The sequence below is a fragment of the Suricata suricatta genome, chromosome 7 (genome assembly GCF_006229205.1).
Source record: "Suricata suricatta isolate VVHF042 chromosome 7, meerkat_22Aug2017_6uvM2_HiC, whole genome shotgun sequence".
NCBI lineage: Eukaryota > Metazoa > Chordata > Mammalia > Carnivora > Herpestidae > Suricata > Suricata suricatta.
In genome coordinates, this window is record NC_043706.1 from 13,251,482 (window position 1) to 13,276,227 (window position 24,746).

Below are 24,746 nucleotides of genomic sequence, written 5' to 3' on the forward strand. Positions count from 1 at the left end.
CCGTGAGATCATGGACTGAGCTGAAGTCGGACGCTTGATTGACTGAGCCACCCAGGTGCCCCGACTTATGTTCTTTCTGACTTAAGCAGGTGGCTGGCTGGCCCCAAGGACTCGGGAGTGAGGGAATTGGTTCTGGGCCTCACCCTCTTCCCCTCACTTAAGTGAGTCTTAATTTGATTTAACTTATTCAGAGCCATTAGAGCCTTTTGGGGAGTTCACGTAAAACATCCACTTTTTAAGGACTGGCCTGAGCTCCCGGGGAAACTCTTGGATGTTATACGGAAGCACACACTTCAGATCCACTCTGGTTTTTGAGGTTTACCTTTTGAGCTATTTGGACCAGGACTGAAGTCATCAGGCACGCAGAACCCTCCGGGAACTGAAAATCAGATTTACTAAAGGTTTACAGCCCCCCTGTCACTGCCTGGTGTTTCCGGGTTGTAATGCTGTGGGTTCTTGTAAGTAGGAATAGAAACCTTGTGTTGTCTCCCTCTCCGACGCCCTCCACCACCGGCAACCTCATTTTCTCTGCTTCCCTCCTGTGGTCTCAAAACCCGCTCAGAGGAGAGGGTCTAATCATCTAATGTACAGTGTCGTAAAAGGGCGAGATTTTGCCTAACATTTTTACTCTTCCAGGATTACTCACCTTTTTAATAAGCAGGATTTAAAAAACCCTCAATATTCAACCTGGTTTAATAACTCTTTAGTGAGTTCCTACTAAGTGTCAGACACTTAGGTGATACACTCAAAAAAGAAAAAAAAGGTCCTTGGTCATGGGACCTTTTTTCATTTGATTAAAAAAAAAAAGATTTAAGAGGCTACATGCATGATTTTCTTTACTAATCAGCGTCTGTGTCTTGGGCTAGATCCTGGGGCCGCAAAGTCGACTAAATCATTCTCTGCCCCCTGGATGCTGTAGATGGGGGCAGCTCAAGGGGAGCAGAAGAAACTGAGCATTAAAGACACAAGTCTGGGGTGCCCGGCTGGCTGGCAGCAGAGAGGGCAGCCCAGGATCTTGGGGTTGTGGCTTTGAGCCCCGCGTTGGGTGTAGAGCTCACTTAAAAGTAAAATCTGAAAAACGATACAAGTGATACATGCGTGAGCCCAGAGGAAAAGAGTCATCAATCCAGATGCATTTACAGAAGGCTTCAAAGAGAAGGCGTCTCCTCTGCTGGGCCTTGAGGAAGGAGGAGGGATTGTCATAGGTTGGGGGCACGGCATTTCCAAGACGGAAGCGGTTGGGGAAGAGGAAGCTGGGAGGGTAGAACTGAGGCTCCTCAAGGGCTCTGCCCTGTTCATTCATTTATCAGATACTTAACTGAGCACTTACTCTGTGACAGGCACCATTCTGGGAGCCAGGGATGCAGCAGGGAACACAGCAGGCGGCAGATCACGACCTTGGGCCCCCTGGGCTCGTTCTGTTCTGCCTCACACTTAGAAGGGGATGAGTCGGATTGCTACGTTGTACAGGGTGGTCCTGGCTTGTTTTTAGACCCACTGAGCCTTTCCTTTGAAGGCTTTTACCAGAGCCGACCTGTATTTCTGGAAGAAATTTGAGAGGCGGTGTGATGGGAAGGCTGGAGATGTGGAGCGTGGAGATTATTGGGAGATGATCAGGCCGCTGGTAGGAATTTAAGAAGCTAGTGGATGGGACAGGGCACAGGGGAGAGGGAGGAAGTGAAAAAGGTGGAGAAACAGGGGATGCTAACCTTGAAGGATCTTAGATACAAGATGTCATTTACAAACAAAAGGACTTAAGAGTAGTCCTGAGAGAGAAGCAGTTGCCAGTGAATTTGTTAAGATGTAACTTAGCGCCTGACCTTCAACAAGCAATCGGAAGTTCAAGAAACCCTAAGGAGACAAGTTGGAACTGACACGGTGGATTGGGGCTTAATTAGGGTAGAGACAGTCTGATTTTCTCTCCCTTTGCTGCATTTGTGCCGCTTTTGTTTGAGTCTTTCGGCTACAGCGCTTAGGGGTCACGTGTGCTTTTAAGTGTGACCCCCTGCTGTGTTCCCGTGATCTTGTTTCCTTTTGTTTTTTAAAAAGAAAAAAGTATGATCAATGTTAACGGGAAATTAGAATAGACTGGACTTGGATTTGCAAGCAGAATTTAAAGCCAGAATAATGGAGACGTGAACATTAAAGGAATTGTACCTTAATGACAGAAATGTGCTCATTAATATGTTTTGGTGGTGTTTTACAGCCATCACTGTAGCTGATGAGGTTAGCCGAGTAGGAAATTGAAATGCAACTAAATGGAATGCCATTAAGGTCACCCGTGAGGTTGAGCGAGCCTGAGAAAGCACATTTTCTGCTTCTCCTTCACGGTAGGAGATATCACTGTCTGCTTTTTTTTTTTTTTTAAACCTGTCGTGGGGGCCATCTTGCTAATCACCTCCATTTCTTAGTAAGAGGCCCCTGATTGTAATATTTTTCTGCCAAGCTTGAAAAAATAAGCATGCTGGTCGCAAATCAAGTGAACTCTTTAGAACAATCTAAACATAAGTTAATGAAGCGTTGGGGTAAATTTGGGGTTTACTGCTTTGAACTCAGAAGTGTGTATTCATTGCTTTTGATCGAAGATAATGGTTGGGTCCTCACTTAAGTCCTAACTTGGTAGTCGCACAGCAACACTAGTGTCTTCCTGGGGATTTTGTACAATTAGAAGCAGATTGGGAACAATGGGAAGCCTTTTATAGGAATCTCAACTTTTCAGGAATCTCTACTTCTCACCTGGGCCCAATAATGTATCTAGTTTCTTACCTTTCTTGGTGGAGATAATTTTTATTGTACTTTCCATTTGAGTTAGCTCTGTTTATAGAATGCTGCCAAAGCTGTATTTGGAATTTTATTTAATTCCTGTGGCAAATTATTACGGTTGATATAATACTACCATTTTATATGTGAGGAAACCAGGGTATTAGACCTGGCTCAGTATTTCTTTCTTAGCATGTCATAACATTGTGGGACATTAAATAGCTTTTATTAGCGGGTTGTTCCCAGCACAGAGTCACCGTGGGAAGCTTTTAGTAGAATTATTGCACAATAAAAACATTAAGCTACTTTTAGTTGAATTCTGGGCTTTGAGGGTGTATTTCAGAAAGGAACTTTTTGTTTTTTGTTACTTGTTAAATATACCTGACCACAAAAAAAAAGATACACACACGTATACACGAACACACCTGACCTTATTTTTTCTCAACTCAAAGTAAGAATAATAGGCATTGTGACCCTTTATTGGGTTCCTCTCTTCAACTTTCTTCACTGTTTTCCACCTCCTTGGAGGTACTTTGTTTTCTCCATTTCTGCTCTGAATTTTGGCACACATAGATTTATGTGGAGAAGGTGTGATGAGAAACGATGACTATCTAAAAGACTGTTTATTACAAAAATGCTTTTACAAAATTTCAGACTCATGAAACATAGACTAACGCAGTGAACATCCTATATCCATTTTTCAGATTCAATTGTGAACTATTCCCACATTTGCTTTGCTTCTCCCATAGTTATTAAATAAATCTTAGATTGATTTGTTACACTTCTCCTACATCAGTTTGCATCTCCAAAAAAGAAATACAGGGGCTCAGGTCATGATCTTGTATGTGAGTTTGAGCCCCGCATCCGGCTCTGTACTGACAGCTTAGAGCCTGGAGCCTGCTTCGGATTCTGTGTCTCCCTCTCTTTCTGCTCCTCCCCCACTCATGCTCTGTCTCTCTAAAAAAAAATAATAAATGAACATTAAAAATATTAAAAAAAATAAAGACATTACATACAGTCAGTGCCAACCTCATCCTTAACTGAACCCTAATTCTTTGGTATTATCAATTATCCAGTCCATAATCAAATTTCCTGGTTCTTAGAAATGTCTTTTTACAGTTGATTTGTTCAAATCCAGATCAAATAAGTTCCACACATTACATTTGGTTAAGGACTAATTTTAAAGCAGATGGTTGTTAAGGAGCCGCATGGAGAAGCTCTTATTGACCCAACAGTTTTATTTTCAGCTGCCTGTAGCATGCATTCTTTCTCTTTTATTCTAAACTAATTTTTGTTTCTTTTTGGGGGTGCTCCTCAGCACCCCAAATTTGATATATTATAATTGAGAAAGTGTAAGTTTATATCAGGAATAAATATTTGAGGGGCGCTTGGGTGTTTCAGTCGGTTAAGCGTCTGACTTCAGTTCAGGTCATAATCTCGCAGTTGGTGGGTTTGAGCCCCGCGTTGGGCTCCGTGCTGACAGCTTGGAGCCTGGAGCCTGGAGCCCACTTCGAGATACTGTGTTTCCCTCTTTCTCTTTACTCCTCCCCCACGCATGTTCTGTCTCTGTCTCGCAAAAATAAACATTAAAATATAAATATTTTGAAATACCAACCTCCACATTTGCTAGACCGTATAGTAAGAACGGTCCAAGAAGGATCTTAACATTACCTTGTGATATCCTTGTCCACCAAACTCCGTGCAGTTGTCCTGAATTGCTAGAAATAATACGAGGGTCATTGTGAGTATGATGTCCTGCTGTGATAATGATTCTGCCTGGTGTAATTCTACCTGAGTGTAACTGTCAGAAAAGCTTTACCTGGTTGTTGCTTAACCTTAGTTTAAACCGGATTTACCAGTTGCCAAAGGAAGCTTGGAAATTTCTACTGTTTCTCTTGGACAGTTGAGACTTTCTAAATTCAGCTCCTCAGACTCATGTGTGGAGATGTGCACAAGTGAGTTCTGTAGTAGAGACTGCAGAGTCTTTTTAACAGTGTAGAGAAGTTCATCTCCTCTTACTTTCTGAGAAACAACATACAGTGATGCAAACATTTTTTTTGTATGAAGTTGGCATTCCATTTTGTTTAAAAATTAACAAAAGGCCCCGTCTGGTACTTGGCCGGGCAGTATTGACAGAGCTCTAGTCGTTTGTCAGGACGCAGACGTGTGGCTGTGAGCGACGCAGGGCTGGGTGTTCCTGGGAGAGCCGACTTGTCCGACGGGGCAGTTTCTGCTAGAGCAGGACAGTGGCTTGCGGAAGGGACACCTATTTGTAGTTTTACTGGAGCCTTTTTAGGGGCCAGTGGTGTCACCATGGTCTGTGTTTCAGACTCTGTTTAGAAACGAGTATTTGGGTTTTTTTTTTCATTTTTTAAAAAAATGTTTTATTTATTTTTTTGAGAGAGAGAGACACAGCGTGAGCAGGGGAGGGTCAGAGAGAGAAGACGACAGAGAATCCAAAGCAGGCTCCAGGATCTGAGCTGTCAGCACACAGCCCACTGCGGGGCTTGAACCCATGAATGCGAGATCATGACCTGAGCCGAAGCCGGATACTCAACCGACTGAGCCACCCAGGCGCCCCGCGAGTATTTGTTGAAGTACCCACATTCAGAAGAACGTTTACAGCGATATCTCCTGTTATGTGGGAGTAGCTCATGATTTAGCACTCCCTTTTTGTCAACCTCTAGTGTATGGTACAGAGCAGACGGCCAAATGAAAGGTGAAAATGGGCCCGTGAAGCAAAAATAAATTGTGAAAAGTCTGTGAAGTTCATATTATAGAGAGAGACGAACCTATTTGATTTTATTATTCTGTGCATTTTCTAGCCCAGTAATTTAAGAAAAGCAAATGGGGGGAGCCTGGGTGGATCAATCGGTTGAGCGTCCAACTCTTTGATTTCAGCTCAGGTCATGAGCTCACGGTTCATGAGTTCGAGCCCTGGGTTGGGCTCCACACTGAGCACGCAGAGCCTGCTTAGGATTCTCTGTCTCTGCCCCTCCTCCACCGTCCAAACATAAGTAAAAAAAATTTTTAAAGTAAAAAAGGGAATAGGGAGGAGTCTGCAATAGTTAAGTAGCAGGCAGAAGCAGGAAGTTGTCCCAGATAACCAAATGACCGTGGTGGCGGTAGAGCATTGACATTTAGAAAAAATAGACACAGGATCCCAAACACTGTTTCACGCTGGCAGATGAAGAGGTATTCCTAGCTCAGGAGCGTCTGAGGAGATGGTCGTTTGGCCACAAAATGTAACCAGCAGTTTTCATAAAAATGACCCAGAGTTAGCAGAAAATGTTAGAGTATATCAAGTCCTCTTTAATGAGAAAGGTTCGTAATATATTTCAGAAAGCTTTTTATCATGTCTGAAATTTCATAAAATGTTAGACTTGAGCTCTGAGTGCCCTGTACAGCATCTGCTTAATTAAATGTGCTGCTTAGATATTTGTTACCTACCAAATCCACCTGTGCAGATGCTTCTCTCTCCACGGACGCAGGTAAGTGACATTTCTCGAGTCCGGTCACACTTAGGGATTGCTTCTAAAAATGGATTGGGGCAAGAAAACATATTAGGGTGCTTGCTACAGATGTTCTGTTTCAGGTGTCTGACTTAGAGCAAACCCTCAAATACTTCTCTGTAGTGGTGCTTAATTCTTGCTAAAAAAAAATCATTAGCTTCTCTGACCTCAGATGTTAACAACTGTGAAATTTATGGTTGAAAAATATCTCTCAACCTGTAAACGTGATATTTTATACTTGTTGAATTATAGGCTGAAGACTTTAAGTGACAAGTCAAGAGACGCTAAAGTAAAGAGCAAGCCGAGGTAAGCCTGTGCTAAGAGTTTATCTCCTGTGACGGAAATTTCATACGACGTCGGGGCTCTCGCTGTAATAGTATTATTACGTTAATGAATTTTGCGTTTGTTGAGTGCATCTGACTGCAATCTGATTATTTCTAAATTTTGTTACCACTGGGAAGTTTTCTGATGAAATGGCAAACCGGCTGAGGAGATGATGGGATGTAGTTGTATTGTTCTAGAACAGCCAGCGGTTATTTTATTGTTTGATCACAGTGAATCATTTCTGAATATCAAGCACAAAGTAAAAGGCCTGCATTACTGAGAAGCCGATTAATAATGAAACAGCGCTTGGTGGGGGAGGCTCGTTAGCTGTGTCACCTGTTAGTTGTGCAGCGTTTTCATTTTTTTAAATAAGTGAAGCCTGACCAACTTTCACTTTCAACCTGGAGCTGTGAGCTTTTTATTATTTTTTTAAATTATTTTTTAGTGTTTATTCATTTTTGAGACACAGAGAGCCTGTGCCGGGGAGGGACAAAGAGAGAGAGACACACACAGACTCCGAAGCAGGCTCCGAGCTGTCAGCACAGAGCCCGATGCAGGGCTCTAACCCACGAACTGCAAGATCATGATCTGAGTCGGACGCTTAACTGACTGAGCCACCCAGGCGCCCCGAGATTATGAGCTTTTAAAAAATAAATTTTATCATCTAGCACTTCATTAAAATATTTAGTGTATTATTGTGCTAAGAATAATCTGTAGTGCAAAGTGATGGATAATAGGACATTACAGTATTTTATTTTTTTCTAAATGTTTATTCTGAGAGAGAGTGCGTGCATGCATGCGCGTGTGCCTGAGTGCAGGAGGGGCAGAAAGAGAGGGGGACTGAAGATCCCAAGTGGGCTCTGTGCTGTCAGGAGGGAGCCCGATGCGGGGCTCAAACTCACAAACCCTGAGATTATGATTTGAACTGAAGTCAGACGCTCAACAGACTGAGCCACTCAGGTGCCCCTACAGTATTTTAATTGTGAAGTAAAACAATACATTTCTCTAAAAGCTTAGGTAAACTGTCATTAGTAATTTAAAAATATTTTCACATCATAATCATAATGTCAAATTCTCATATGTAGGTTTTTTTTTTTTAGTTGGCCTAAAACAGAAATGATTTTAATAAAATAAATGGTTTTTTTCACAGAACTGTTCCATATTTGCCAAAGTACTCTGCTGGACTAGAATTACTTAGCAGGTAAGTGCTTTCATTTAAATAACAAAATTATGCTTCTGACTATTCTATTGCCTCAAAATATTTTATCATTTTACGAATAGAATTCTAAAACAACTAAATCTTACCCAAACATAGTGATTAGAAATTACTTACTTGTTCATTTCCTTGAGGGGTTTTTACTTTTCATTGATTAGTGCAAAGGCCATTCAGACTTTGAGCAGATTGATCCCTATTACCTTTGCTCACCAATACTGGATTCTGTGTATTTATTCGGTTTCTGGTTTTTCTTTTGCAAGAAAACTGATTTTGAATTTGAGTCCTTGATAATTCTCTTCCTTTGATTATTAACTTTATACCACTTCTCCTCTCCTGGTGGCATGCAGATTAATATTAAGATGCATGATTTTCTTAGATACAGCAACAAAAGCGTAAGCAACGAAAAAATAGATAAATTGGACTTTATAAAACTTACAAACCTCTGTACTTCGAAGAACCCATCAAGAAAGTGAAATAATCCAGAGAATAAGAGAAATATTTGCAAGTCATATATCTGCAGAGGGACTTGAATCTAAAGTATATAAAGAACTTTGTAACTCAATGATAAAAAAAACAACAATCCAATGAAGGGCAGGCAGAGGATTTGGAGAGGTAGTTGGCTAAAGAAGATATAAATGGCCAAATGTCACATGAAAAGGTGCTCAGCACCGTTTGTGACGCTCATCAAGACCACATGAGATTCCACCTCACGCCCACTAGCATGGCTGTCACCAGAAAGGCAATAGCAAGGGGTTCTGGGGCTCTGGAGAACTAGAACTCCTTTGCATTGCTGGTAGAAGTGGAAAAAACGGTCCAGCGCCTGGGGAACGTAGTTTGATGGTTTCTTTAAACAGTTAATTATAGAATGACCATGGGACCTGGCAATGTCACAGCAAGAGAACTGGAAACTCACATCTGCGTAAAAATGTGCGCACAAACGTACCTAGCAGCGCTATTCATAAAGCAGAACTATAGCAGCCTAGAAGTAGAAACCACACAGATATTCATCACCCGGGGTGTGTACATTCAGCCACAGAGAGTAGCGGAGTGCTGATACGGGCCGCAGTGTGAATGAGACCTAGAAACAGGATAAGCAAGAGGAACCAACACAAAAGTCATGTATTATATGATTCCATTTATGTAAAACGTCCAGAAGAGGCAGAGCCGTAGAGACAGACAGACTAGTGGTTGTCAAGGATTGCGGGGAGGGGGGTGAGGGGAAGGGGGGAATGAGCAGTGACTGCTAATAAGAATGGGGCTTCTGTTTGGGGTGATGAAAATGATTTGGAATTAGATGGTAGTGACAGTTCCCCAACTGTGTGAACATGCTAAAAACTACTGAACTGTATGCTTTAAAAGGAGGTATTTTATGGTACATGAATTACTTCAATACAGCTGTGGTAAAGGAAATACATAGTTTAAGTATGTCAGACGCGGTTCTGCACCTAATAACATGCCGTCTGACGGACACGTGGTAAAGATGCGTGCGGTGCAAGCTCTCCTTCTCCTGATCTGCATTTGTGATGGCACAGTCCCCCGTGCCTACACTTCGCGTCCTCTTTGCTAGCTCTTTACAGGGTTTCTTTTTGTGGTTACCGAATCTAGAGATTTTTTTTTCTTTTCTCAAAAGTGCTTAATTTAGGGGCGCCTGGGTGTCTCAGTCAGTTAAGCGCCCAGCTTCGGCTCGGGTCATGATCTCACGGTTCATGGGTTCGAGCCCCACGTCGGGCTCTGTGCTGACCACTCGGAGCCTGGAGCTGCTTCGGATTCTGTGTCTCCCCTCTCTCTGTCCCTCCCCTGATCACACTGTCTCTCTCTGTCTCCCCAAAATTAATAAAATGTTAAAAAAATTTTTAAGTGCTTAATTTGATATTAACTTCTTGCTTGGTTTTGTTGAGTGAGGAGCATAAGTGAACATGAAAGAACGCACAGTGAAAATTAATCAGTGGTGTACTGTTTACCTTTTATCTCTCTTTTTTTTAATCTAGTGACTTAGCTGAATGAACTTCATTGTAAGATGTATTTTAGAAGCGTAGGCTTTCATGTGTGGTAATTTTTTGAAATGGAGTGCATGGTAGGGCTTAGTATGAAAATGTACAACCATAGGAAGATGGATATAATATGATCATTCAGTGCACTGAAATACAGTCTTTTCTCTTTGGAACTAATATGAAGTGGAGGAAAGACCATTTTAAATACCAGATCTCTGTATTATAATTTTTTAACTGTTAAAAATTGTGATAAAATAAACATAACGAAATTTACCATCTTAACCATTTATAAGTATGCAACTCAGTAAGGTTAAGTACATTCACGTTGTTATACATCCAGTCGTCAAAACGTTCCGTCTTGGAAAACCGAAACTCTGTACCCACTGAACAACAATTCCCCGTTGCCCCCTTTCCTGTCTCTGGTGATCATCATTCAGATTTCTTTTTCTATGAATTTGACTACTTTAGGTACCTCATATAAGTGAACTCATATAGTATGTGCCTTTTTCGACTGGCTTATTTCAGTTTGCTTACTGTTTTCAAGATTTATCCATGCTCACAAGTGTGTCAGAATTTTCTTTTTAAGGCTGACTAATGTTTCATTATAGGCATATACCATATTTTGTTTATCTGTTCATCTATTAACGAACACAGGCTGTTTCCACCTTTTAGCTATTGTGAGTGAGGCTGCTGTGAACATGAGTGTGCAAATCTCTCTTCAAGACCCTCCTTTCGGGTTTTTGGGGTATATACTCAGAATTGCTGGATCATGTGGTCATTCTCTTTGTAATGTTTTGAAGAACCGCTATACCGTTTACATAGCAGCCACATGATTTTACATTCTCACCACCTGTGCGCAGCACTCCCGCTGTCCATAGCCTCACCAAAACTTGTTATTTTCTGGTTTTGGTTGTTTTTTTTTAATAGCCATTCTCATTGGTGTGAAGTGGCATCTTATTGTGGTTTTGACTTGTATTTATGTAACGACTGATGATTATAAGCATCTTTTCATGTGCTTATTGGGGTTTTATATATCTTCTTTAGAAAAATGTTAATTCAAGCCTTTCACCCATTTTTGGGTAGGGTGGTTTTGCTATTGAATTTCAGGAGTTCTGTATGTCTCTGGATATTAATCTCAAATCAGATACATGATTTGCAAATATTTTCTCCCATCCTTTGGGTTGCCTTTTTACTCTGTGTTCTTTGATGCACAAAATGTTTTACTTTTGATAAAGTCCAGTTTGTCTATTTTTTGTGCTTGTGGTGTCATATCCAAGATATCATTGTCAAATCCAGTGTCATGAAGCTTTTTCCTCTGTGTTTTTTTCTAAGACTTTTATACTTCTAGTACTTATGTTTGGATTTTTGATCCATTTTGTTAAGTTTTGTATATGATGTTAAGAAAGGGCCCAACTCCGTTATTTCACATGTGGATATCCAGTTTTCCCAGCTCCATTTGTTGGAAAGACTATCCTTTCCCCATTGCATGGTCTTGCAAACCTTGTTGAAAATTATTTGACCACGTATGTGAGAGTTTATTTCTGGGCTATTTCATTGGTCTAGATATCTGTTTTTGTAACAGTGGCACACTGTTTTTATTACTGTAGCTTTGTAGTATGTTTAAGTTTTTTTTATTTTGAGAGAGAGAGAGAGAGAGATAGCATGAATGGGGGAGGGGCAGAGAAAGAAGAAGAGAGAATCCCAGGCAGGCTCTGTGCTTTCAATGTAGAGCCTAATGCGGGGCTTGATCCCACAAACCCTAAGATTGTGACCTGAGCTGAAATCAAGAGTCAAGTGCTTAACCAACGGAACCATCCAGGTACCCCTGTAGTAAGTTTTGAAATCAAGACGTGTGAGTCCTATAATTTTGTTCTAATCAAGGTTGTTTTGGCTATTCAGGGTCTCTTGAGATTCCATATGAATTTTATGATGGATTTTTTTTTTCTTGCTTCTACAGAAAATGTCCTTGGGATTTTGATAGAGATGGCATAAAATATTTATGGAGTACTTTCTGTTATTATTAACAACATCTTAATGATATTAGTCTTACAGTCCATGAACATGGGATACCTTTCCAATTATTTATGACTTATTTAATTTCTTTGAGAAGTGTTTTATAGTTTTCATTGTACTAGTCTTTCATCTTCTTCGTTAAATCCTAAATTTTTTAATGATATCATAAATGGAATTTTTAAAATTTCTTTTTTGAATTTTCAGTGTCAGTATATAGAAATGCAACTGACTTTGTGCATTGATTTTGTATTCTGCTACTTTGCTGAATTTGTTTATTCTAACATGGTTGGTTTTTGTGGAATCCCTAGGCATTTCTACCTGTAAGTTTATATCATCAGCAAACATAATTTTAACTTCTTTCCTTCCAATTTGGTGGCTTTAGTTTCTTCTTCTTATTTGATTGCTCTGGATATATCTTTCATAACTGTTGAATAGAATTAGCAAAAGCAGTCATCTTTGTCTTGTGATCTTAGAAGCGTTCAGTCTTCTGCCATCAAGTATGATGATAGCTGTGGGTTTTTCGTACTTGGTTTTATTATGTTTACTTAGTTTCCTTTTATTCTTTTTTTTTTTTTTGAGTTTTTATCAGAAAGCGTATTGACTTTTGTCAAATGCTTTTTCAACATTAGTTGAAGTTATGTATTTATTCCCTTGATTTTATTACTGTGGTATATTACATTGGTTGGTTTTCGTATGTGGAGCCATTCATGAATTCTAGGGGAAAAAATCCCAGTAGGTCATGGTATATCATCCTTTCAGTAGGCTGCTGAATTCAATTTGCATCAGCATTTATATAGGATATGTAGTTTTCTTGTAATGTCTTTGGTTTAGGTATCAGGACAATGCTAGCCTTAGAATTAGGGAGTGTTCCCTCCTGTTCAGTTCTTTGAAAGAGTTTGAGATGGTTTTGTGTTTAAAAAAAAAAAAAGACGTTTGGTAGAATTCATCAGTGAAATCATCAGGACCCAGGCTTTTCTTTTTTGGGGAGGTTTAAAAAACTTTTTTTTTTTTCAGTTTTATTGAGATATAATTAGATATGTCACTGTATAAGTTTAAGGTGTAGACTATAGTGGTTTGACTTACATGTATTGCAAAATGATCACAACAGTGAGTTAACATCCATCATCTCATAGAGATAAAAGGAACAAAAAAATTTTTTTTCCTTGAGGAGAACTCTTAACTTTTATATGTGTCACATGTCAATATTAATATACTCATCCTGTTGTTAAAGTACATTCCTAGTATTTAGAACTGGAAGTTTATACTTTCTCATCATCTTCCTCCAATTCCCTCCTCCTCCAGTCTGCCTCTGATAGCCCCAAATCTGATCTCTCTTTCTGAGTTTGGATTCTTTTTTTATTCCACATATAAGTGAGATCATATTTGTCTTTGTCTGATTTATTTCACTTCACATAGCATAATGCCCTCAAAGTCCATTCATGTTGTCACAGATGGCAGGGTTTCCTCGTTTTTTATGGCCGAATAATATTCCATTGTATATACTCTGTGTGTGTGTGTGTGTGTGTGTGTGTGTGTGTGTGTATCACTCATCCATCAATGGATGCCTAGGCTGTTCCCATCTTTTACTATTATAAATAATGTCACTATGAACAGGTGTGTGTGTGTGTGTGCAGATATCTTTTTGAATTAGTGTTGTTTTCTTTGGATAAATACCCAGAAGTGAGATTGCTGCATTATGTGATACTTCTGTTCTTAATTTTTTAAAGATCCTCCATTATGTTTTCCATAGTGGCTGTACTTGTTTACAGTCCCACCAACAGTGCAACTGAGGGTCCTTTTTCTCAACGTCCTCACCAGCATTTGTTGTGTCTTTTTGATGATAGTCATTCAAACAGGTGGGAGGTGGTCATTCCTTGGGGTTTTGATTTGTTATAATCATTAGTGATGTTGAGCATCTTTTCATATACTTGTTAGCCATTCGTATATCTTTGGAAAAATGTCTAGTGACCTCTTTTGTACATTTAAAAAATTGGATTATTCGGGCTTTTTTGGATATTGAGTTGTATGTTTTCCTTATATATCTTGGATATTAACCTTTTATCAGGTACATCGTTTGGAAATATTTTTTTCCCCATTAGACTGTCTTTTCACTCTGTTATTTCTTTTGCTCTGTAGGAGCTCCTTATGTTGATATATTCCCGCTTCTTTTTATTGCTTGCACTTTAGGTTTTATAGCTGAAAAAAACATTGCCAAGACCCATGTCATGAAACTTTTTACCTGTGTTTTCCTCTAGGAGTTTCATGGTTTCAGGTCTTCTATTTAAGTCTTTAATCCATTTTGAGTTAATTTTTGTGAGAGGTATAAGATAAGGGTATAATTTCATATTTTATATGTGAATATCCCATTTTCCTAGGACCATTTATTGAGGAGACTGTCTTTTCCATTGGGTATTCTTGGCTCCCTTGTCAAGTATTAGTTGGCCATACATGCATGGGTTATTCCTGGACTTTCTGTGATGCCTCACGTTTCCTGATTTCTTTATTCTTGTTTCTTAGGATTGCTTTGGCTATTTGTGGTCTTTGTGGTTCCACATAAATTTTAAGATTGCTTTTCCTACTTAAAAAAATGTCATTGGAATCTTGATAGGAATTGCATTGAATCTATGGATAGCTTTTGGTAGTATTGACATTTTAACAATATTTTCTTAGTCTGTGAACATGAGATACTGTTCCATTTATTTTCATCTTCAATTTCTCACATCATTATCTTATACCTTTCAGAGTAGAGTTATTTCCCCTTCTTGGTTAAGTTTATTCCCAACTATTTTGTTGTTTTTCATGCTATTGTAAATGGAATCATCTTATTTTTCAGATAGTTTGTTGTTAGTGTTTGGAAATGCTACTGATTTTTATATGTTGATTTTGTATCCTGCAGCTTTATTGAGTTTGTTGGTTAGATCTAAAGGTTTCTTTTGGTGGAGTCTTTAGAATTTTCTACGTATAAAATTACGTCATCTGCAAATAGAGACAATTCTTATACCTTTCCAATTCTGATGCCTTGTATTTCGTGTCTGATTGCTCTGGCAAGGACTTTAGTACTGTGTTGAATAGGAATGGTGAGAGTGGGGGCCCTTGTCTTATTTCTGATCTTAGAGGAAAACTTTCAGCCTTTCACCACTGAGTATGATGTTAGCTGTGAGCTTATATATGGCTTTTATTGTGTTGACTTCCATTCCTTTTATACATAATTTGTTAATAGTTTCTATCTTGAGCAGATGTTGAATTTTGTCGAATGCTTTTTCTGCCTCTATTGAGATGATCATATGATATTTTTTCAGTTCTATTACTGTGGTATATTATATTGATGAGTAGAGGTTGAACCATCTTTTTATCCCAGGTATAAATCCTACTTGGTCATGGCAAATGATTTTTTTAATGTGCTGCCAAATTCGACTTGCTAGTATTTTATTGAGAGTTTTTACGTCCATCTACTTACCGGGGATATTGGTCTGTAGTTTTCTTTTCTGGTAGTGTCCTTTTCTGGCTTTGGCTTCAGGGTACTGCTAGCCTCCTAAAATGAGTTTGAGAGCGTTCCTTTTCAATTTTTTGGAAGAGTTTGTAAAGGATTGGCATTGATTCTTCTTGAAAAGTGTATGTAAAGGATTGGCATTGATTCTTCTTGAAAAGTGTAGTGAAATTCACCAGTGAAGCCATCTCATCCTGGGCTTTTCCTTCATCGGGAGATTTTTGATTACTGATTCAATCTTCTTACTAGTAATTGCTATTCAAACTTTTCTGTTTCTTTCTGATTCCATTATGGTAGTTTGTATGTTTCTAAGAATTCTTCCATTTCTCATAGGTTGTCCAGGTTGTTGATGTATAGTTGTTCATAGTACCCTCTTATGATCCTTTGTATTTCTGTGGTCTCAATTGCAATGTCTCCTCTTTCATTTATAAGTTTGCTGACTTGGGTCCTCTGTCATTTTTCCATGGTTAGTCTAGGCCAAAGTTTTGTCAATTTTGCCTTTCCAAAGAAGCAACTCTTAGGTTGGTTAATCTTTTCTATTATTTTCCTGTTCTCTGTTTATTTATTTTTTTCTCTAACCTTTATAACTTCCTTCATTCTGCCAACTTTGGGCTCTCTTTGTTTTTCTAGTTTCTTAATGGGTAGAGTTAGATTGTTTATTTGGGATCTTTGTTCTTAATGTAGGCATTTGTTATGAAGTTTCCTCTTAGAACTATATCCTGTAAGTTTTGTTATGTTGTATTTCTATTTTCATTTGTTTCGAGATACATTTTTATTTCCTGCCTAATTTCTTCTTTGATTCATTGATTTTTACAGAAGTGAGATTTTTCGTGACTGATACAATCTCCTTACTAATTATGGGTCTTTTCAGATTTTGTTTCTTTGGGATTCGATATTGTTAGGTTTTGTATTTTAGGAATTTGTCCTAATAACATCTGGATTATCTAATTTGTTGGCATACAGTTACTCATAGTACTCTCTTACTATCCTTTTTTATTTCTGAAAAATTGGTAATTTCCCCACTTTTGTTTCTAATTTTGAGTCCTTTTTTCCTTAGTCCACTTAAAGGTTTAATTTTGTTAATCTTTCTAAAGAACCAATTTTTTATTTCATTGATCTTTCTCAGTATTTTTATTCACTATTTATCTGCCCTAATGCATACTTTTTCTCCCTTCTGGTAGCTTTGGGTTCATTTTATTCTTTTTCTACTTCCTTAAGTTATGAAGTTGGGCTTTTGATTTTAGACCTTTTTTCTTTTTTTATAAGCATTCATAGCTATCAATTTCACTCTTAGCCTTGTTTTTGAGTCCTTATGTTGTAGTTTTATTTTCATTCATTTCTTAATACTCTCTAACTTATGAGTTTTTTTCTTTGACCCATTGGTTATTTAAAAGTTTTAATTTCTACAAGTTTGTGAATTTTTCAGTTTTCCTTTTGTTTCTTATTGATTTCAAACTTCATGCCATTGTGGTTGGAAAGGATACATTGTGCAGTAACTGTCTCTTTTTGTTTAAAAAATAATATGGACTATTTTTTAGAGCAGTTTTAGGTTCACAGCGAAATTGAGCAATAGGTTCATTTACCTCCCTTTAAAAAATCTACTGAGGGTTAATTTGTGGCCTAGCAAATGATCTACCCTGGAACATTCCCCATGTGCTCTGGAGAACGTGTGTTCTGCTGCTGTTGGGTAGAATGTTCTGTATGTTCTGTATGTGTCTCTAGTTGGTTTACTGTGGTGTTCAGGGCCTCCCCTGTTTATCTTTGGTCTGGTCATTTTAACCATTATTGAGAGGAAGGTACTGAGATCTCTGTTCCTGGAGAATGGTTTATCTCCCCCTCCAATGGTGTCAGTTATTACTTTGCATATTTGAAGATTGTTGGTAATAGTCTTACCAATTGTACTCTTATTGAGTACATTTATTAAAAAGTACAGTGACTAAAGCCAGGAAATCAACACTGCCCCATAACCTACATTCAGATTTCATCAGCTGTCCCACAGATGGCCTTCTTTGGGGACCACGATCCAATCCAGGATCATAGACTGTACTTAGTGGCTGTATCTCCTTCGTCTCCATTAATCTGGCACAGTTCCTGGGGCTTTGCTTTTCCTAACCTCGACACTTTTGAAGAGTACTTTTTGTTATTTTGTGAAAAAAAAACAATGCCCCTCAGTTTGGGCTTATGTGCTGTTTTCTCATGATAAATTCAAGGCAGTGGTGGTTTGGCAAGAATACCGGAAGGGCAGCGTCATGTCCTCGGAGGGTCATATTTGTAGGCACGTGGTGTTTATACGTTTTGTTACTGTTGATCACTTGGCTAGGAAGTGTCAGGTTTCTACACGGTTACACTGTTTCCCTCTTTTTAATTTATGAGTGTCCTGTGGGGAGATACTTTGAGACTATGTAAATATTTTGTTTCCCTTCCTAATTTTACTCACTAATTTTAGCATCTATTAGAATTCTTGCCGGAAACAGTTATTGTTGTGCATACCAAATGGTGATTTTTTATTTTTATCTTTTTTTTCTACAATTATTAACTGGGATTCTACTACAGAATTACTTTTCCTCCCTTCTCCCCCATTCATGTATTCAGTTACTTATTTAAATCACTGTGAACTCATGGATGTTTATTTCTTGAGTTCTAACCCCTTGCTACCATTATTAACCTGTTGCTCCCATTGTCCCAGGTTTGGCCATCGGAAGCCCCTTCAAGTTTCTTCTGTGTCCTTGTGACACATCTGCATTGTTTTCTGAGTTGCTTGCCCTCACCGCCCCCCGCCCTTCCCCCCTGCACTGTAGGAGTTCTAGGAGTTCCGGGTGCAACCTCAGATAGTATTGTTTTTTTAATGTGTGGTGAGAATGATTTTTGGCTTTTTTCAGATATGAAGATACTTGGGCTGCACTTCACAGAAGAGCCAAGGAATGTGCAAGTGCTGGAGAGGTAAGGAATGTGCTAATCTGTGGGGAAAATCTCTTTTTGCAGTGTTCAAGTATAAGGAATTAAATTTGGGATTGCATTAAAGTGTTTTGCAGGGTGGCTGAAATTGAATTTAGTGGTTATGAAACACCCTAAATTGCGTTCTTATAATTTCTCTGAACTAAACCTAAGCTGAGTTAGGCTCAGAGAGTTTATGACTCTCAAGTCACAAGTAGCTGGTTAATCTCAGTATAATGTTTTGAATTAGAGTCTGATGCCTAAAGTAATTACCTTGCTTACCAAATAAATGTAAAAGTTTCAGGGGTCATCCTCAATTCACTTAGAAAAACAGACTATCGAGGCACTATGTGTAGAGTGTATAATGTATGACAGTGACTTGTGATTCCAAGTATTTGGTACACATACTTACAGCTTTATTAGCCAAGATTAAATTTTCTGCCTTCTGGTTGTCAGTCAGACTTATTTCTTTTATAAAAACAGTTCTGTGATTCCGACTTTTACTTAATGTAGACGGACTTTCTTAACAACTTACCTAAATTTGTGAAGCTGTAATAGTTACATAGAGAAGTAGTAATATGTGTGGTGAAAATTAGACATTAGTGTTTCTCTTAGAAGTTACCGAAAAGGGGGAATGCAGGTTACTGGTAGTAAGGCAGACCAGGTACGTTGAAAAACCCTATAGCTATAAAACGCTTACATGCTGGATAGATATTTTAAAAATTATTTAATGCGTTAGGCTCACAAAAACTAAGGGAGATCCTAAAGGGCCAAAAAAAAAAAAAAATAAAAAAGAAGAAGAAGAAGAAGAGGAGGAGGACGGGGAGGGGGGAGGGGGAGGAGGAGAGGGGGGAGGAGGAGGAGGAGAGGGGGAGGGGGGAGGAAGGGGGAGGAGGAGGAAAGGGGGAGGAGGAGGGGGGGAGGAGGAGGAGGAGAAGAAAAAAAAAACAAAAAAAGATCAGAGAACTGAAATCAGAGTGGTTTAAAAAAAAACAAACCCGTGGAAGCTGGGGTCAAATACTAAAGTAAAAGCTTCAAGATTTATGGAGGAGGAGACTTTGTGGGGAACTGGGTCCGAGACCCACGCAGCTCCTCAGTCCTTGAAGCGGCTGCAGGGGAAGGTTAAGATGAGGAAAAAGCTCCCTGTCTACAAAGGGAGGCAACAAGAAAACCCGTCTGTGTTCAAAACAACTTGGAATAAATACAGTCCCGTTTCTAGACCTGTTGCCATCATTTGGCCTCGTATCAGTGCGGGGCCCCACTCTATACTTCCCGCACGATCGAGAGAACACTGAGTTAAGAAAAAAGGGAACACAGGTGACTGTGTTCTTTGACACCCAACAGAAACAGAGTCTCTGTGGCTGAAGCTGCGTAAACCTGAGGCCCTCAATATTTCTACAGGCTGATTTTCTTTTTTTCCTCTCCAGATTAGTTTTCTGCCACCTCCCCCCCACCCCATTAGCAAACACACAAAGAAATATATTATCAAAAGTTTGACAGGCCCCAGAAACAAAGAGTAAGATTTAGACCTACAAAGGACGTTAGATACTGCACTGTCGGATGCAGACTGTTAAATAGGTATATGCAAAGTCTTTTAAAGAGATAAAGGGTGGATTAAAAAATAAGTAAGGAATAAAACTTTGCCAAACATGACTTTAAAAAGTCAGTGACATTAAAAACCCCTAGTGTGTGCTTAAACAGCAATTGTATACAACTAAAGAAAGAGTATAGCAATGTAGGTGAGTCACCTACTTAGAGATAAGAAAGAGATCTCTGAGATAAGAGAGGGACCTTGGAGATAAGAAAGGGGTCTCTGGGATACAGAATAAGGAAGAGGAGTTAGTAGAGAATAGTTATGGAAGCCCTTTAGGTTGAACTGAGCACAGCAGTATTGGACTAATTTGCTCTGTTAGGTTAGAGTTTCATGTGGATCAGCTTATCTCGTAAACATCCTGAAAAGAATGAGGGAAAGGCAATGTAGGAGAGGCTCAGGATATTAGAGACAAATAGAATTACAAGGGGGAAAAATAGATAAATCCATAATCAGAATGGGAGAATTTTAATTCATTTCTCTTAATTGATAGAAAAAAAGATAAAAGAAGTATAGAAAAAGATTTAAGTAATGTGATTAACAAATTTGACTTGATGGACAAGAGAGCTATTCCAGCAAGTAAAAAGTACAGGCTCTTTAAAGCATGTTTAGAACACACAAAAATTGACCATTTACTGAGCCGTAAAGCAATTCTCAAAAGTTTCATATAAGTGAAGTTATACAGACTATTCTCTGATCCTGCTGAAAGTCACTACAGGAAAACAATTTTGAAAATTCCATAGGTCCATATCCATAAAATATATGAATAATATATGGTTCAAAGAAGGAAAATTATTGAAAACTTTATTTAAAAAATTTTTAAAAATTAAAAAAATATTTTTTTTAATTTAAAAAATACTTTATTTTTGAGAGTATGAGAGAGCTAGAGAGCATGAGCAGGGGAGGGGCAGAGAGAGAGGGAGACAGAGTCGAAAGCAGACTCCAGGCTGAGCTGTCAGCACAGAGCCCGATGCAGGGCTCGAGCCCACGAATCATGAGATCATGACCCAAGCTGAAATCAGGAGTTGGACGCTTAACCGACTGAACTATCCATGTGGCCTGAGAAGGATTTCTTTTTTTTTTTTAATATAGTTTATTGTCAAGTTGATTTCCATGTAACACCTGGTGCTCATCCCAACAGGTGCCCTCCTCCATGTCCATCACCCGTTTTCCCTTCTCCCCCACCCTCCATCAACCCTCAGTTTGTTCTCAGTATTTAAGAGTCTCTTATGGTTTGCCTCCCTCCCTCTCCTTAGCTATATTTTTCCCCTTCCTCCATGGTCCTCTGTTAAGTTTCTCCTATTCCACACATGAGTGAAAACATATGGTATCTGTCTTTTCGAGAAAGATTTCTTAAGACATAAAAAGCATCAACCAAAAATACTAATAATTTTTATCAAAGCTTCTACTCATTAAACAACACCATGAAAGAGTTAAGCAGTTCATAAAACAGAGGACAAGTGTTCATAAAATAGGAACAACATATACAAACCAATAAAAAGCAGGTGATAACCCAATAGAAAAGTGACAAAAGCTATGACCAGGCATTTTTACAGAGGAAAAAATCAGAGCCGCCAATAAACATGAAAATGTGTTTTGGAGTTGGTTAGTAATCAAAGAAACACAAATTGAAACCACAAATTCAGACTCATTAGCTTACCGAAAATTTAAGCCTCGAGTGCCTGTGCGGATGGTCGTTCACAGAGGACTGTCTGGTTTCTTCCCTGGAAGAAACCTGATGGGGAATGGCCAGAACTAGGGAGCGTAAATCCGATGCCATGATCTCATTAGAAAACATGAATTGACACTAAGTAGAAGTTCAAGTTGCATGTACGTCTCCGACAACCATTCTCTTCCTGGGGATGCTTCCAGAGCATTGCCGCTCACGCTTTCCCCTGGTCACATCGGTGTGGCACTTCATACCTCTGATAATGTTGGCCTTGCCCTCATCACGTAGGAAATAGAGGAGGCCCCTTGAAGTCAGACGCGGCTAGGCCGGTGTGGTCTGCTTATCCCAAGTCCTGCTGAGCCCGTCCGGGAGTTGAGAGCAGTGCCTTGGACTCCCTGTAGCACATTTGTGCCCCTTGCCTGCGTGCACCAGATTTGTGCCAGAACGTTTGAGCAGGTTTTCTGAAGCTTTAGGCAGTTACGCAGTCCCATCTACAGAATAAACCTAGTATTATTCATACAGTCAAATTCAGGGGCACTTGGTGAACTACGGCATCTGCATGAATCAGCATGGGGGCGCCCACAGTGTTCAGTGAAGACCGTATTCTTTTGATTGTACCAAGCGTTTTATAATGAAATATGTAGAATGAATTCCTGTAAGATATGTTTTTGAATTCATGCTATTTGAGGTTCTTAAATTTATTCATAGACCCACATCCGATCAAAACGTGCCTATGTTGTTTTCGGGAAATACAGTCCTCAGCTTTAAAAATGAAGATTTATTGGGGTACCTGGTGGCTCACTCGGTTAAGCATCCAACTTCGGCTCAGGTCATGATCTTACGGTTTGTGGGTTCGAGCTCCACGCCGGCTCTGTGCCGATAGCTCAGAGCCTACAGCCTGCTTCGGATTCTCTGTCTCCCTCTCTCTCTGCCCCTCCCCTGCTTATGTGTGCATGCACGTGCTCTCTCTCTCTCTCTCAAAAATAAGCATTAAAGCAATTTAAAAAAAAAAGAAAATTTATTTTAAATCCCTCTGATGTATTGTTGAGACATGTAAATATTTAAAATGTCAGTCTTTAATATGCATAGTATTAACCTATAATGAGTTTATTTTGTCAGACTGTCGCTCATGTGTCTTTGGTGGCCTTGAACTAGACAGCTTCAGCCTGCCTAGGAAGATACACTTAGGAACCATTCAGTCTTTTTTGACATATTATTTTATACTCATCTTAAATTTTGAAGCTAGTTTTTACTATGTAGTCTTAAAATTCAGATGATATCTTAGAAAGTCAATAGTTGTATTGTCTAGGCTTTTCTACATCTTTTTTTTTGAACAAGTCCTTTACACTTATTTTCTTTATAGCAATATATAAATGAATAGTTAATGATGATGTTAGGGGTTAGACTCTGAGCACAGTTTTTAAAAGTTAGACTCTTGGTGCCTTATTTTCTTATTCCCTTTATTGTGAAATACTTGATTGCCTTCAAATTGAACCCTTAAGATTCATGTTAATAATTTGAAGTGTGAGCTGGTTAAATTAGACATGCCTCTCTCGGTGTCCCCATGTGGCTTTCTTCTGGCTGTGGGAGGAAGTTCTCTGAACCGTGTGTTGGAAATCCTAGTTTCTGAACTAGTGCGGTTGACCTTGGGCCCCTAACTCTGTCTGTTATGTTTCCTCATCTATAAAATGGCATACGTACCACCACCGAGCCGGCCCACCAAACAGCCTTGTCCCATGAAGTTACGTACCCCCACAGCACTGAACAGTTGAGTGTCATACACAGTTGGGTCCTATTATTGCCGTCCTGTCGGTCATTGGCATTCTCCTTCCAATGTCTTCATTCTCCCTTGAGTGCCCACCAGAAGGCATTTCGGAATGAAGCCCTGTGGGTTGTCTTCCTGCTAAAATTTGATATCCTGGTGTTAGATCTGGTTTTATTCAGAATGGCTTATTTAGAGGTGGAAATATTGGCCTTCTTGTGATCATTTCTTATCAAGTCAAGTGTATCGATTTTTGGAATGTTTTCTTTTGCTAGCATTTCACTTCTTCCTTTCATGTGCCCCTGTAGCACAGTCCCTAGGATATTAAGGGCATGAGCTTGAGTGTAAGAGTCCGTAGGACTGATCACGGTCCACTGGCCTTGGGAAAGCGACGTAACTCCATTACACCTCAGTTTCCTCCTCTGTAAGATGGAGGTGATAACAGTGCTTAGCTTATAAGGTTGCTGTGTGCTCTACCCGAGACAACACACGTGAATCGCTTAGCACAGGGCCTGGCACACGGAGAATGCTCAAAATGTTTTAGATTTACTATCTAATGATTGATAATGACTTCTGAGAATCCATTCACCCTTCATTCCTTCCAATTAAAATGGCATTTTAGTGTATTCTGATACAGTTTTTCTATGTATACTTCTTATATCCTACATTCAGAATATAATTTTCGGTTTTGTGGAATGCAAGAACTAGATTGTAGGTCATTGTTTTAATATTTATGCTGCTCTTTAAATTTCAGTAAGATGGTTAATATCAAAAACTTGTTTTAGATTTTTCAAATCCACCTAATTAACCAGGGGAGTTAAGATTTAACAGACTTCGTAAAAAAACAAAAACAAAAACAAAAACGCCATGTACCCAGAAAAATATATTATTTATCCTCAAATCAGGCCTGTGATATAGGAATTTTTTTTCTTCTCTAGAGTTTAAAACCTCTCAATTTCGGGAGACCAGGACATCAGCATCAAGTGGGCAGAATGGGTTCTGTCTCGTTCACTGTTGGGTCCCCGTGGCCCGAACAGGGAGTGGTCAGGAGAAGTCTGAATGGGTGAATTTTATGAACACAGATCCTGTTTCAAGCCTCAATTTCCTTAGTCTGGCCTGACAGCTGTATGTATGCACACTGCTCAGGATTACGTAGGTTCCTCTTGGGGGTCTTTATAAACCTGACTGGCAATAGGCATTTTTAAGTAAGCAGAATTAACAAGTGATGCAGCTCCAGTAAAGCTTGGGGTCCCCTCTCCCACTCGGTGGAGGCTCGACCCGGAGAGATGATGTGGTCTCCCCCGCAGTGCGGGCTGAAAAGCAGGGGGGCAGGGGTGCGAGCCGGGACAGACTGAGGAACCCAGGTGACTTTTAACCTCTCTGTCGGAGCTTAGTTCTTCTGTTTCCATGTTGGAAATTTCTTAAATGTTAAAATGTAAACACCAGCGCAGTCTAGCAGCACACACAAATAAATTTGCATCCAGTTT

General features: G+C 39.3%; 1 protein-coding gene across 2 annotated transcripts in view; it reads left to right on the plus strand.

Moving 5' to 3' along the window:
- Positions 1-6,529: 6,529 nt before the first annotated feature.
- DTNBP1 (dystrobrevin binding protein 1) overlaps positions 6,530-24,746 on the plus strand; it is a 118,476-nt gene continuing 100,259 nt past the window's right edge. The window contains exons 1-3 of one of the 2 annotated variants that reach the window (XM_029943487.1): positions 6,530-6,578; positions 7,747-7,797; positions 18,183-18,243. Coding sequence is in view for 1 of the 2 variants with exons in the window: in XM_029943486.1 (XP_029799346.1) it covers positions 18,225-18,243 (19 nt within the window). In the remaining variant the exon portion in view is untranslated. Of the gene's footprint in view, positions 6,579-7,746; positions 7,798-18,182; positions 18,244-24,746 lie in introns of those variants that run through there. The other variant, XM_029943486.1, reaches the window with a different exon arrangement.